The 14,378-nt window shown below is 30.9% G+C and overlaps 1 protein-coding gene across 1 annotated transcript in view; it reads right to left on the bottom strand.

The window, feature by feature from the left end:
- LOC139485952 (polyunsaturated fatty acid (12S)/(13S)-lipoxygenase, epidermal-type-like) overlaps positions 1 to 4,819 on the bottom strand; it is a 62,660-nt gene extending 57,841 nt beyond the window's left edge. The window contains exon 1 of the mRNA XM_071270632.1: positions 4,174 to 4,819. Coding sequence (XP_071126733.1) covers positions 4,174 to 4,800 — 627 coding nt within the window. The 5' untranslated portion in view covers positions 4,801 to 4,819. The remainder of the gene's footprint in view (positions 1 to 4,173) is intronic.
- Between the last annotated feature and the right edge of the window lie 9,559 nt (positions 4,820 to 14,378).

Raw genomic sequence — 14,378 nt, 5'->3', positions numbered from 1 at the left:
AATATAAATAACAGAGGTGATTTTTTGTTGCTTAACATCCAGTGGCAAATTTTACATGCATGCTTAGACCAATTATATTACAGATCAATTAGCAAAAATTAAGAATAGAGTGAAACTAAAGAAACAATGATGTTGATACCCCCCCCCCCCCCCAAAAAAAAAATAATAATAATTTTGGTCTCATGGTGCCCAATGATGTCAAGTTCTGGATCCGCCCCTGCATTTACATTTATGCAGTAAAACATTTCTTGATTGAGTGAAATTATAAAAAACAATTATTTTTCAAGCTTTTATCTTTGTTGCGTTTAGCCTACATGTGAAAACAAAAACGGGACACGGACTTGTAATAGACAAAAAGACAACTATATACAAACATAATTATTGTCCTCTTTTCATTCAAAAAAGTGTCTTGCAACAAAATTTCAGGGATTTAATATAATGAAATTGTATCAATGCTTCAACCAAACTGACCATATTTACACTTTATTATGCATATCTATATATATAGCTGCATAGTGAATCATATTTTGATGTCAGAATGCATTGCATTATACAAATGACAGCAACATTACAATGCAATGCCAACAAAAGTTTTCTCCAATCAATCTAGATTGCCAGTATATCCTTTTTTTAATTAAAATAGTGTCTGGCAACAAAATTTCAGTGATTTGATACATTAAGCTGACTCATATTATCAAATCATTTTAACGCGTCAACCAAAAATGACCATATTTGCAGTTTATTATGTAAATCTATATAGCAGCATAGTAAATCAGCAATATTTTGGTGTCAGAATATATTGCATTATATAAATTTTGTAGATTGTTAGTATGTCCTCTTTTTATTCAAATTATCGTCTTGCAACACAATTTCAGTGATTTGAAACCTCAGGCTGACTCATATAATAAAAATATTTAAACATTTCAACCAAAACTAACCATATATGCACTTTATCATATTTATTATGTACATCTATATAGCAGCATAGCAAATCAGCAAAATTTTGATGTCAGAAGGGATTGCATTCATTATACAACTTGAAACACAATGACAACCAACATTCGTCCTCTTTTTATTCAAAATATTGTCTCGCAACAAAATTTCAGTGATTTGATACCTCAGACTGACTTGCATAATAAAATTATTTTAACGCACCAACCAAAACTGACCATATTTGTACTTGATTATGTAAATCTATATAACAGCATAGTGAATCAGCAATATGTTGATGTCAGAATGCATTGCATTATACAAATGATAGCAACATTGCAATAAAATGACGACAAAAAATTATTCCAATCAATCTAGATCGCCAGCATATCCTCTTTTATTCAAAATAGTGTCTCGCAACAAAATTTCAGTGATTTGATCCCTTAAGCTGACTCATATAACAAAATTATTTTAATGCGTCAACACAATTTTAGTGATTTGATACCTCAAGCTGACTCATATGATAAAATTATTTTAACGTGTCAACCAAAACTGATCATATTTGTACTTCATTACGTAAATCTATATAGCTGCATAGTAAATCAGCAATACTTTGATGTCAGGATGGATTGTATAAAACAAATGGAAACAATATTGCAATACAATGACAAAAGAAATGTGTCCCCATCAATCTAGATTGCCAACATCCTGAGACTCTCCTCTTTTTATTCAAAATATTGTCTTGCAACAAAATTTAAGTAATTCGAATACCTCAGACTGTCTCGTATACAAAAAAAATATTCAACAGCATCAAACAAACTGACCACATTTGAACTTTATTAAGTAAAAATGTTTAAAGCCGCATTATAATGTAGTCATATTTTGATGTTAGGGTAGCTTGTTAAAACACATGACTGTCACTGAAGTCAGTATCTGTATCTCCCACTTCTGAATATGGATGGGTACGTCACTGATTCCTTTCGGCTATTGTGTGATTGGTGGGTCTGCGCATAAATTAGTCATGCTTGCTGAGGGGTGCTGATTTAAACCAAGTGGTTCAGGATGTTTTGTATGATACACCTTATCGCTAATCCTGGCTGACCCGGCCACTTTAACTTTTGATGCATATAACAACCACTATTGTGGCGGCATCAGATATTTTGACGTAAACATTTTACGGGAACCTGTGTGATATATGTATCTAGTTATGGCTGACAAATAGCGATAAGGTTTATAAAACTAATCCAAACATCACCCAACAATGTGACTGACTTGACTGATTTCCTTTGTACTTTATAATGAAAAGTATGAGAAGTCCTCTTCTTGGAAAAGTATACTATTACATGTAATATATAATTTATGTCGGTTGGTTGATTTTGTTGGTAGCTAAATTTCTAGTGGCAAATATGTCATTCCTGTTCGCATAAGTATTTTTTCGAACGTTCACGATATCATTTATAATCCGTAAAGACAAATCTAACACAAATGACGAGATTGTTTATAATTGTACAACACCTTATGTGCATTACATGTAACACTGTACAGTGTAAAATTTTCTTTTGAACATTTTCTGGAAAACAGAATCGTAAATCCAAGGCAAAGGAGAATTAAGCGTAGAAAGATGCAAAAAAAAAAAAAACACCAGTCAGAAAAAACAACCAATGCAAGGAGCGATATATATTATGAAAGCATATTTTTGTTTTGTCAATTACTTTTATCTCACCTTACCTGAAAGATCAAGTGAGCTTTTAAAATTACATGTACATGTAGTTGGCGTTCGTCGTCTAATAACCTTTAGAAATTTTTTTCCAGAATCATTATTTAGGTCAAGGACGATTATCTTTTAAGACGAAAGTCGTACATAATTTCATATCCAAATGACAAGACATGAACCTGTGGACAGGACAAACTATTTTCAGATATCTGTATGATAAACAAAGAGACCCATGGGCAGGTTCGAGCTTTATGGTATGAGGCGCTTAAGGCTTGAGCCATAAAGTACGCCATGTTGTCTATCAAAATATTGGACCAGGCAGAGGAAATGCTGTCGATGCAGCCCGTTATACCGATTACGTTCTACGACCGCTTGTTGTGCCATATGTTACACGTTATCAAAACAACACTGTCCAGCATGACAATTTATTGCATGAGCATGACAAATATGCCTAAGCCCGCTTTAAGTCTGGAATTTAACCCCATTGAACATCTATGGGACGAAATTTAGAGAAAGCTGAATGACAGCCACCCAAGACCGACAACTGCCTTGGAAATTTAGGCATATTTTCTAATATAGGATATTAATTTAGTGTTGGTGTTGTAACGTCAATTTTCAAGCACCGCTTTTGAGCTATTTCGTGTTGGGCAGATTATATTGGTGGAGGAAGCCGAATAACACAGAGAAAAGCACCGACCTATGATAGGAAAATCGATAATAGATAAAAGGGAACGTTAGACAGCAAATCTACAAATCTCCTTGGTGTTATCGCCGTTGATTTTTTTTTTTTTTTTTATTGTTAACCCTTTATCGAAAAACCAAGGCAATAAATAAAACATATTTATTAAGGCATAGTAAAACCGAGATCACAACTCAAAATAATTGAAATTGTTGAAATTGTAAGTTGGCTCAATATGATAGACATTGAAGGGGGATTTAATCAATGTTTTGCGCTAACTATTATTCTTGCGTTGGTAGATTATTGCAGATGGAGAAAAAATTAAAGAGGCAAAAATATCGAGATGACAAATCTACGAATAAGTAAAAAAAAACGTAGTTGTTGCACTTTTAAAGGCAATATTGTCCTTTTGAAACAATTTTTGATCAATAGTCTGTTTTTATATTTTTAAATCTTTTATACGTTAGAAATGCATAAATTAAAAAAAAGCAGCCCTAATTGGCATGAAAGGAAATGCATATACGTTGGTATTCATGCATCAACTCTCCTCAAAACCCATATAAAATGGAAATGTCAAAATCTTTAAAAAAATATCTATAGGTATTTTTTTAATGTTATAAGGAGGAAAAGATTTCAGACCTATTTGGAATGACTTTTGTGTCATTTTTATGGAACAATCCACAGCCATACACTGGAAGGAATATTTGAACAGGATCAAACTGCCCGTTTGTTTTTTTTTATAATGTAGAATGTCAAAACATTCAATAATCCCAAGTCAGTTTAATTGCAAGTATTTATACAAGTGACATAAAACATGTATATATATTTAGGAATTGATATTGATATCTACCTTGACCGGTAATTCTGTATCATTTCCATTATACAATCCATATCCATATTTAAGTCTTTGCTCAGCAAGATTAAAGGTTCGAAGATCTCTATGAAATTGATTGCCTTCATCTTGAGGTAAAAGAGTATCTTTTCTACTGGAAAAACCTGCTTGCGTTATTATTTTATGAAATGAAAATCTATTTCCTCCATCTATTTCTATCCACCGAAAGAACCATTCTGGGTCTCCGTCGTTACCATTTCTATTTACAATCACGGTTGAAATATCCAATGGGAGTACACCATTAGCTGCGGCTTGAAAAATGTGTATACCATTACCTAATTCTTGATTTATTTCGATTTGATTGAATTGAACCGCTATTCCATTTCCTTGTACAGTAATATTATAAACGGCATTTTCTATATTGGCATTGACCGGTTGGAGGGATATTCGTATTGCATGCAGTTCGTCATGAAGGTTTAGCAGATATTTGGTATACCATACCATCCATTTACCAATATATGCAATTTTTTGAAACAAGGTCCCCAATCTGTCTCCAAAATTCAATAGATATTTCGTATAAAACAAAAATTCTTTAAACCATACCTTACTAATGAATACCATTGTGTATACTATATACTTAATCATGTTGCTTTTTACTTTAAGTTCTCCCTGAAACGAAACAGTTCTGACAGTTTTATTTTAATTTCATTATACTTTATGGCTCGGTCCTTATTTATGTATGACAAAACAAAGAAGGCATTATCAAATCGTTTTAAGAAATTTGAAGAGACCACATGTATATTACGAAATATTTGCTTTTAATGACTTGATTTTTAAATGGGTCATTGAATTTCAAATAAACATGATTCCCAGATAGGATTCTGTATATTGCTGTCGTATTAAGTAACACTGAATTGTGAGACTTGTAATAAGGCTAAGACAACGACTCATCTCCAAATACGGATAGTCATGAAACAGGACAAACTACATGAACAAATAGCATAGTTGATGTATAAGAAATATAAACCTATTTCCAAATTACAAAACCTTTTTTTTTTAAAGGCAACTAAACATGCATGACCTCGATGATATGTATCAGCATGTAGAGTGTATTTTATATTAGGATTTTCTATGTATTTTTGATTTAATCTTAAATGTTTTTCCTCTCTTAGAATGATAAAGCCTTCTGATACGTGTTTGTATTGTCAAACATTACTTAAAGTCCGAAAACTTCTATCTGTGAACATGATATTTTTATGCCGTTTTGACATGGAATAAAATTTTCAGAATGAAAAAAGTCTGCGGAGGGTCTTCAGTACAGCAAATAACAGTTTTCGCTATATTGAAGACCGATTGGTGGCCTTCGTTTGATTTCTGCTCTTTGACGGGTTTCTGTCTCTATGACACAATCCCCATTAACATTTTCAATAATATAGATTTTCATGTACAATTTCTTTTTTTTTTTTTTAACTAAAACAGATTAATAGTAATAAAGCATTTGCATGTGTTATTTTTAGTAGAATATATTTTGTTCACTTCATTAATACAAATGGACTAATTCTTTGTGACTATTTTTGCTTTAAAAAAAAACTTAATCGTCGTTTCAATACAGTTTAAATATAATCAAATCAAACGACACCATTCAAATATCTGATGACACATATTAAAAATGTCGTATTTTAAATACTTGTCGTATTATTCACTGTATGTTTATATTTTTAAAGGAAATAATTTGAAGATTAAATGCCTAATTGAAATGAACAATTGAACAAAGGTACTTACCTTATGAAGTAGCAATGTGATTTTGAGAAGAATTATGTCAGCACACAGTTTTATACTGTTGCCTTAGTGGAACTTACGCAATAACACGGTTCACTTGCTGGTTCATCTTTACAAACAACAATTCCAAGAAATATTATAGAAAGTATAAACTTACATTCAAATACTGAGTAAAGAGGAGTATTTTCTAAAAAAATAAAAATAAAATATACAAATAAAAAGAATAAGTCTATTTGCCTATTAACGACGGACAATAGAAATGTACCGATGTTCAATGCCCGAGCATACATAAGAAAGATCACAAAAATTGAAGAATGAACTAAAAAAAACAGCAAGACTTGGTAAGGATCTATAACAAACTAAGATTCTAACAATATCTAAATATACAAAATCATAATTGATTATTAATCTCAATCGTAGCTTTAACTCTCATGTTTACTAGTCATCGTGTTATCTTTTCTTAATGTTGTCACTGTAGACGTTAACATTAAGTTATACGAATATTCCCTTGCATTTGCAACCTTGGTCTACATGTATGTGTTTTACCATCAGGTTGACACATTCGTCTTTGATATGCAATTGAATCTCAAAGTTATTTTGTTTTATTCAAATTGAAGGAATAATAGAATTTCATTATTTTTTTTTATATATGTAAATTTTGATACCATGCATTTCCGATCAATGTGCAACATATTTATCTGTACTATGTATATATCCTCTTATTAATTGTCTACATGAATGGTGCGTCTGTAAATTCCCTGTACCATTTTTTTTTTTCATTTGAAGGGACTACTTTTATGTTTTCATCAATATATCCGTCTAAAAAACTAAAATATGTTGCTTGCATTATATAATTATTGACAGTAAATCAAAACATTTTGAAGAAATCGACAATATCATGCTTGTCTTAATATATTTGACTGATCACCAAGTGAATTTCATAATTCAAACATCGAGAATGAATGAGTTGTGTTGATCATTTTACACTTACATGTATAAGGACCATGTGCTATTATTTCATTTAAATTCAGGATGTGATTAATATTGCCAATGCATTTTAAAAAGTATATGTTCTGAAACGTAGTTTGACCAGGGTAAAGAGATAACGTTACGACTACCCCTGAAAATATGTATTTGTAAATTGAGACACATACATCTTGACTAACTATACTCTGTAGTTCACCTAACGAACATTCCGAATTGTTGACAAAAAGGGGGGAAAGATACCAAAGGGACAGTCAAACTCAGAAATCGAAAATAAACTGACAACGCCATGGCTAGAAATGAAAAATACACACAGACAAATAACAGTACATATGACACAACATAGAAAACTAAAGAATGGATTATAAACATGTAATGATGGTGGCAAACTCCATTCACCAGAAATCAGTCTGGACGTCTCTCATAGAACCAAGGATTGATTGCCGAAATAAGCTTCGTTAAATTGTAAGCTGAGTTACTGATGAATGCTGAATTGGGGAAGTTACCCATGGATTTGGTTGTTTTTTTTTGTAGGGGGGCCATAAAAATTTGAATTTTGAGTAGACAATTAAATTTAAAATCTAGGTTGAAAATTCTTGTTGAATAACATAAAACGTTTCGGTCGCATTCTAAATTACAGTTATACTTATACATTTAGTAGCTCCATATTAGTCTTAAACAGTCATTTCGATCTTCACATAACCTGAGAAATAAATCACTTAGTCATTTTTTATCTTCAAGAAAATTTACAGACTTCTGCGGGTTTTTGTTTGTTTAGTATGTGTTGCACTTCAGTGTTCGAATTTTGATGTTTCGTTGTTTCCCTCATATAGTTGATGTGTTACCTCAGTTTTGGGTTGTAACCCAGATTTGTTTTCCCGCAATCGATTTATGACTTTCGAACAACGGTATATATACTACTGTTGCCCTTATTTATTACAGTATGGGTTTTGCTCATTATTGACTTATATATGTTACATGAACGTTATGTGTCATTTGGTCGTTTGTAAAGAGGTTTCATATTAGCATTCATATCACATCCTCTTTTTTATATTATCTGCTGCGGTAACTTTAGTGTTTTTAATACTTTTCGCTTTGAGTCAATCCAATACCAGATAATAGCTTTTAGTAGAATTCAGTACAAGCTTGATATGTACAGGTTGAAAGAAATTCTCTGTTACCACCAATCATTTTGTATAGGGGGCCGGCACGCATTGTCACCGATTTTCGTGAAACTTAACCAAAACATGTGCTCATGTGATAAAGTAAGAAAAATGACCACCAAAATATTGCTAGGCCATGGTTGCCATGGCAACAAAGTGAATGCGATTTCCCGAAAATTTTGAGGAATTTAGCATCGAAAAAACAAATACTTTGCAGTCATTCGTAATCAAAATCAGGTTTTATTTAATGAGATGTATAAATATTTTTCAGAAACATGAAACTTAACAAACAAAATTGTAATGTCATATAATGTTTTTTTATTTTGGTTGATAAGTTTTTGAATGTTGTTCTTATTATAGTTTATAGCTGAACATAAAATAAATTTGTATTGTCAGGTTTTTGTTAATATATGAAGTAATTATTTATATGCAATACAACAAATAAGGAAAATGATTTAACAGTTGACATATTTTCCTTATTTGGTTGTCGGAATATAGATGATTGTATTTCCCCGTGTAAGTATATAATTTTAAGAAATTCCTCCAACAAGGTTTCTCAGAATTGCCTACTTTAGAATACATTATGTTAGATGCAACATAATCTTTATTTGAAATTTGATTTCAGAAACCCTGTATCGGGTTTGTAATAAATAGGATATTTCCCGAATGCTATATAATTAAAGTCTTTCCTTTTTCTATAAGGAAAGACCTTACTGTATTTCTTCTGATTATTAAGGTATTTCCCTTTTCTAAAAGGAAAAACCTTACTGTATTTCTTCTTCTGATTATTATTATTAGGTCTGTCCACCTTTCCGTGGAAGACCTTTTGGATTTCTTCTGATTATTATTTTTTTTCTTCCGCCAACTTTTTTTTCCTTCACTGTTTTTTTTTTGTTTTGCAAGATGTCGCTTAGACATATAGTATATGATATCGAACAGCAAATACGCTTTTGAAACTGACACCGCGTAACTAAATTCTTTTTCATGTAAGAGTTATCTCTCCATCACTGTTATTACTTATATGTCGCAACCGTATAAGAAACCGACAAATTTATTTTACCAAATTGCTCGTTATATCCTCAGGACGATTTGATCAATATTGACCAAAGCTATCCGGAGACACCATATGAGAGTCATTTCCCCTTTTTTGTTTGATATAAGTGAAATGAATTTCTAACTGGAAAACCATAAGTGATAAAGGTCTTTTGATTTGAGGTCCTTTGATAAAAAATGAAAATGAAGTCAAGGTCTAAGGTCAAGGTCATATTTAAAATTTTGATTTTGGCTTGTTATCTCTCATTTTCAGAAATCGTATAAGATATTGACAAAACATTTTCACACAATTGTTAGTCGCGACATGCCCTTACACATAATTTTAGTCGAAAGGGTACGTACACATGTGATGTGATTTCCCTTCCCCCCTTTTATATCTAATATCAGTCGTATGGTAATATATCTCATTAATAATATAAAGTAGAGACCTAGAGTCTTTTGATTTGAGGTCCTTAATTATTGACCTCAAGGTCATATGTTAATTTAAGGTTCTAGATTTTGACCTTTGCTTTTACCTTATATGTATTCATGTTAAATCTATTAGACTTTTTGCATTAGGTTGCAAGCAATATGACGTTGAAAAAGCTAACCGGAAGTGACCTTTTGTAAACCGGAAGTAGCTATTTTTTGTAATAAATTATTGTAAAAGTATGTAAAACCATCAGCGTCAAGTTAACTATAAGACAGTACCGGAAGTAGAAAATTATCTCCCTTATTTATGTCTTTTTGTATTGAAACCTTATATTTTTGGAATCAGCGTACAATAAATTGTCATTTGACGCTGAAATTAATATTTTAAAACGAAATTTTAATATTTTCATATCAAAATAGATCCTTACTGGTGGTGAGGGCACGACCCCGTAACATTTCCTTTATAGGGGTTATCTCCCCTAACACCGAAAAACTTGTTATCATTCTAACTCCGTAACCATAATAGGTAGAAAAAAACAAAGGGTGAAATTTGTTCAGGAACAAACCCTGGTTCTTCGTTACACATGAATCGAAAAGATTCAGCGACTCATTGGTAGGGTTATGCCCTTCGAAAATTAACCGATGTCGGTTGGCCACTAAAACTCAGAAACCGTAAGTTGTAGCCACCTAGGATCTTCACTAATGATCATCAATTTACGTGACTAAGAAAATTGACTTAAAGTCAAAGGTCAAGGTCATGACCTAGATTTGACCTTAGCTTGTTATCGGATTTACTCAATAACCGCAAAAGATGGCTAATAAAATATAACATAGAAAATGTGTGTCTTGTCCAGATCTACATTTGTTATGTGGAGTTCAAAATTATTGGACCAACTATTATGGACCTAGGATACGGAAACCGTTTTTCTGGTCCGAAATGATGATTTTTCGCTTATAACTCAAAAGAGGTTAGAGATAGAAAAAAACTTTTAATTGCAAAAAAGTTCAGCACAATATGATCTATAAAATTAGGTCAGGGTCAGCGGTGAAAGTCCCTAGCAACAACATAAAACACCTTAGCAACCATATATTTTTGAACTTGAAAGACTATGAATAGTAAATATGACAATTTTAATACTGGAAGTAATATTTTTATTCTTAGGAATGATTTTTGTGCATAACAGCCATTTGTTATGAACATAAAAGGCCTTAGCAACCATATATTTTTGAACTATGAAGGCTATCAATAAAAACAAAATCATGAACAATTGACTTTTTAATATTGGTTTATATTTTGTTTACAAAAAAATTAACTGAACACGAAAATAACTATGCCTAACAATTTTCTTCTGAGGTCTCTATGGTTGTAAAATAAAGTAACAAAACTACCGCACTCCAATGAAATTGTAACGGAAAGTCACTAAGCAAAATACAAAATCTAAATCTAAAACATATCGAAACGAATTTTAAAATAACAACTGTCATATTCCTGATTTGGTAATGGTGGATCAAACCTGGTTTTATGACTAGCTGAAGCTTTCAATTGTATAACAGAATAACCAAAAACTTGACCAAAACAAAAAGTAAAATAACAAAAATACCAAACTCCGAGGACAATTCTAAACGGAAAGTCCCTAAGCAATTGGCAAAATCAAAAGCTCAAATAAATTTAAGGAATTGATAAAAACTGTCATATTCATGACGTACTTCTGGCTTTTTCTTAAGTAACAAACAGAGATGTTAGGTTAACATTTCAAAACTAAGGTACATCAGTCACACTGTGTTATAATCCTTTTCACACTAAAATAAAAATAAAAATATGTCAACAAAGATATACATTCTTTTTTGTTGCTTCAAATTGAAATTGAATTTCAAGAATATGTATATGAACGAATGTTTGTATTTTTCTTTTCATTTTTAGATAAAGTATCAATTTTAAGATATCTATGTATAATAGTTGGCTTCTTTGTCAATTCTAAACGACGTTTGCCTTATTTTAAGATAATACACAAGGTTTCCATGCCCTAGGTCTTATATGAATGTAATTCAATACACAAGCGTACATTTAAAATCATTTAAAAGGATTTTGTTATGATAAAAAATCTCATTTAACACGTTAATCTACATTTTATATCCGGCTCTATTAAATAATTTTTGTTATATCTACGTACTAGATAACACTCAGTAAATCACATTATTTAATACAAATAACAGGATGCGCTTTCAAATGATCGTCAGCACATTTTGATACGATTTCAGGAAATACCATTGTTAACAAAATATACTTTGTACTGCCAAATATGAACATCATTTCACGGAATTAAATCTATTAAAATTCTTGATAGTATAAATATATTGAATAGAATTATTTCAATTATCATTTCTCTATGTGCATACCCATTTTACCTGTTCCAACCTATTTAGTAAATGTACGATTGGCTTACACGGTTTTACCCTGTATATGTGGAAAAAATAAAAAAATGCATGACTCTCTGGAAATAAATGCAAATGCTGTATTTCTAGATTTACGGTCTAAGTCCTACATAAATGTTAATGCATGATTCATTATAAGTCATTATTTCCTCTGATCTAGTTTTCATGAACTTCTTTTTTATCAATTTAAATAGACAATTACTTGTTTGGTTAAGTACATGAATGCTTTATTTAGATCCAAAAAAAATTAAGCTGTATTTACTTATCCGTCTTATAATATATAAATAATTTATGAAGAACATTTTTGTGTTGGCAATAAAAGGTTTCAAAATCTTGTGCTTATTGAGTAACAATTTCATTCGTGTAATACACTGCTGCCACAAACAAAGTTGATTATGTGATAAGAATATAGTTCTCTCTATCGAAATATGACTTTTGAACGCCTATATATTGATGTTGCCTTTATTTACCAGAAAGTGACAAAACATTATGTCTATGTTGGTATTTTCACATTACTTCTGTAGTTGAAATAATGTTGTAATAATCTGAAATACTCCACATCAGCTGTTTCCGTATCTTCTAAAGATATATTATAGTATGTAATTCTCGTGTTAAGCATTATGGACATGATGTAGCTAGAGCTTGTTTTAAGATCACTTGTCTGCAAGAAACTTTCACGAGATCGATTTGATTTAATGAATTAGTCAACACCGAAAAGAGCAAATGTTAACATTTTTACCCTATTTTTGAAAGGAAAAATATAATTTTTTACTTGTACATATTCTGACACTTGGATCCTTACAGCAATTTTCGAAAGCCATATTGTCGAAATACATGTACCTATTGCATTTCTGTAATTAAACAAATAATCTTTTGTCAAATAGAAAATGTTTGGTGAATTACATTCACAGTGAAAATCAAAACTGAATTTTAAGACTTTATACACGCTAAATTCTTTCAATTTAGATAATGAAATACTGGATGTCTGACATTGATTATTATTTGAATCATCCTGTGTAGATATAATACAAATTATTTCCCATACAAAGAAATAATAATAAAAAAAATATTGATATAAAAAAAATAACGTTTAATCTAAAACAAATAAATAAAAATACAATGTACATATTTGCATATATTATGCTGTACAATTTTGCACATTTCCTGTGGTTTCAACAATTTAGACCCACCACGATAACATTCATTTAAATCATCAGAGCATCATACAACTTATTTCAAACATGATATCAGAATGTTCAATCTTGAATATACAAATGACTGAAATGTGATAAGTGGGTCTCACATTCACTGTGGTTTAAAGAATAATGTTTGTTTAAAGCCAAATATCAATACATTTTTAATATTTTGTTTGTTTTAAATGATGAGAAACATTGCTTGAATCGGTACGAAATGTTCTTGTACTATAAATGTATAGATGTATCAATTCTACAAAACATAATTTATCACTCATTTCAATTTTACATGTGTCGATTTAATCAATATGTTCAATGTTTAGCTTCAAAACATTCCACAAAAAAAAAACGTAAAAGAATACATTTAAAATACATTTTCTAGCGATGATCTCATGATTGTAATATATTGTCTTTTTTCAAATTCTATTAATATCAACAGATAAAAAAGCTGTTCCTCTTGGTATCTGTTATGAGAAAGTTCTAGTAAAACTTTCCAACAATTCCATGATTAAAAACCCTTTTTTATCAATTTAGCAGTGTTATCTAATGATACATCATTATACTTCCGATTTAAAATTCATTAAAAAGATGTATGAACTATGTGGCTTATTTACATTTAATTAATGTACTTTTACTGTTAACGTGCGAAAGAAAATTTTAAAACAGCAAAGTAAAATAACAAAAATACCAATGAAAATTTAGAACCGTCAAATGATCGGAAAACAACTGTCATATTTGTTACTTGGTACAGACATTCCTTTATGAAGAAAATGGTGGATTACACATAATTTCCAAACTTTTTGTGCCCCACCTACGATAGTAAAGGGGCATTGTAATTTCTGGTCGGTGGGACTGTTCGTCTGTTCGTTCGTTCGTCCGTCTGTCCCGCTTCAAGTTAAAGTTTTTGATTAATGTTTTTGGTCAAGGTAGATTTTGATGAAGTTTTTTTCATTACACTGTTCCTAATGATCGTTCGTAACTGTATTACCTAGTTGAAAAGATTTGATGTAGAAAACAACTGATGGTATGTCATGCCAACGTTCCTTTTTTGTTTGTCAACCCAATGGGGAGAATTATCTCAGGCTACCGCATTATAATACTTTATTCCGAAAGCAATACAGCTTATAGGATACATAACTGTATAGAACATCTCAAACAACATTTCTCAGAATCAGCTATAGCAGCATGATTTGAAAAATAAAGATTC

This window comes from Mytilus edulis, chromosome 8 (genome assembly GCF_963676685.1).
Source record: "Mytilus edulis chromosome 8, xbMytEdul2.2, whole genome shotgun sequence".
In the NCBI taxonomy this organism is placed as follows: Eukaryota; Metazoa; Mollusca; class Bivalvia; order Mytilida; family Mytilidae; genus Mytilus; species Mytilus edulis.
This window is presented reverse-complemented; position numbering and strand designations above follow the sequence as displayed.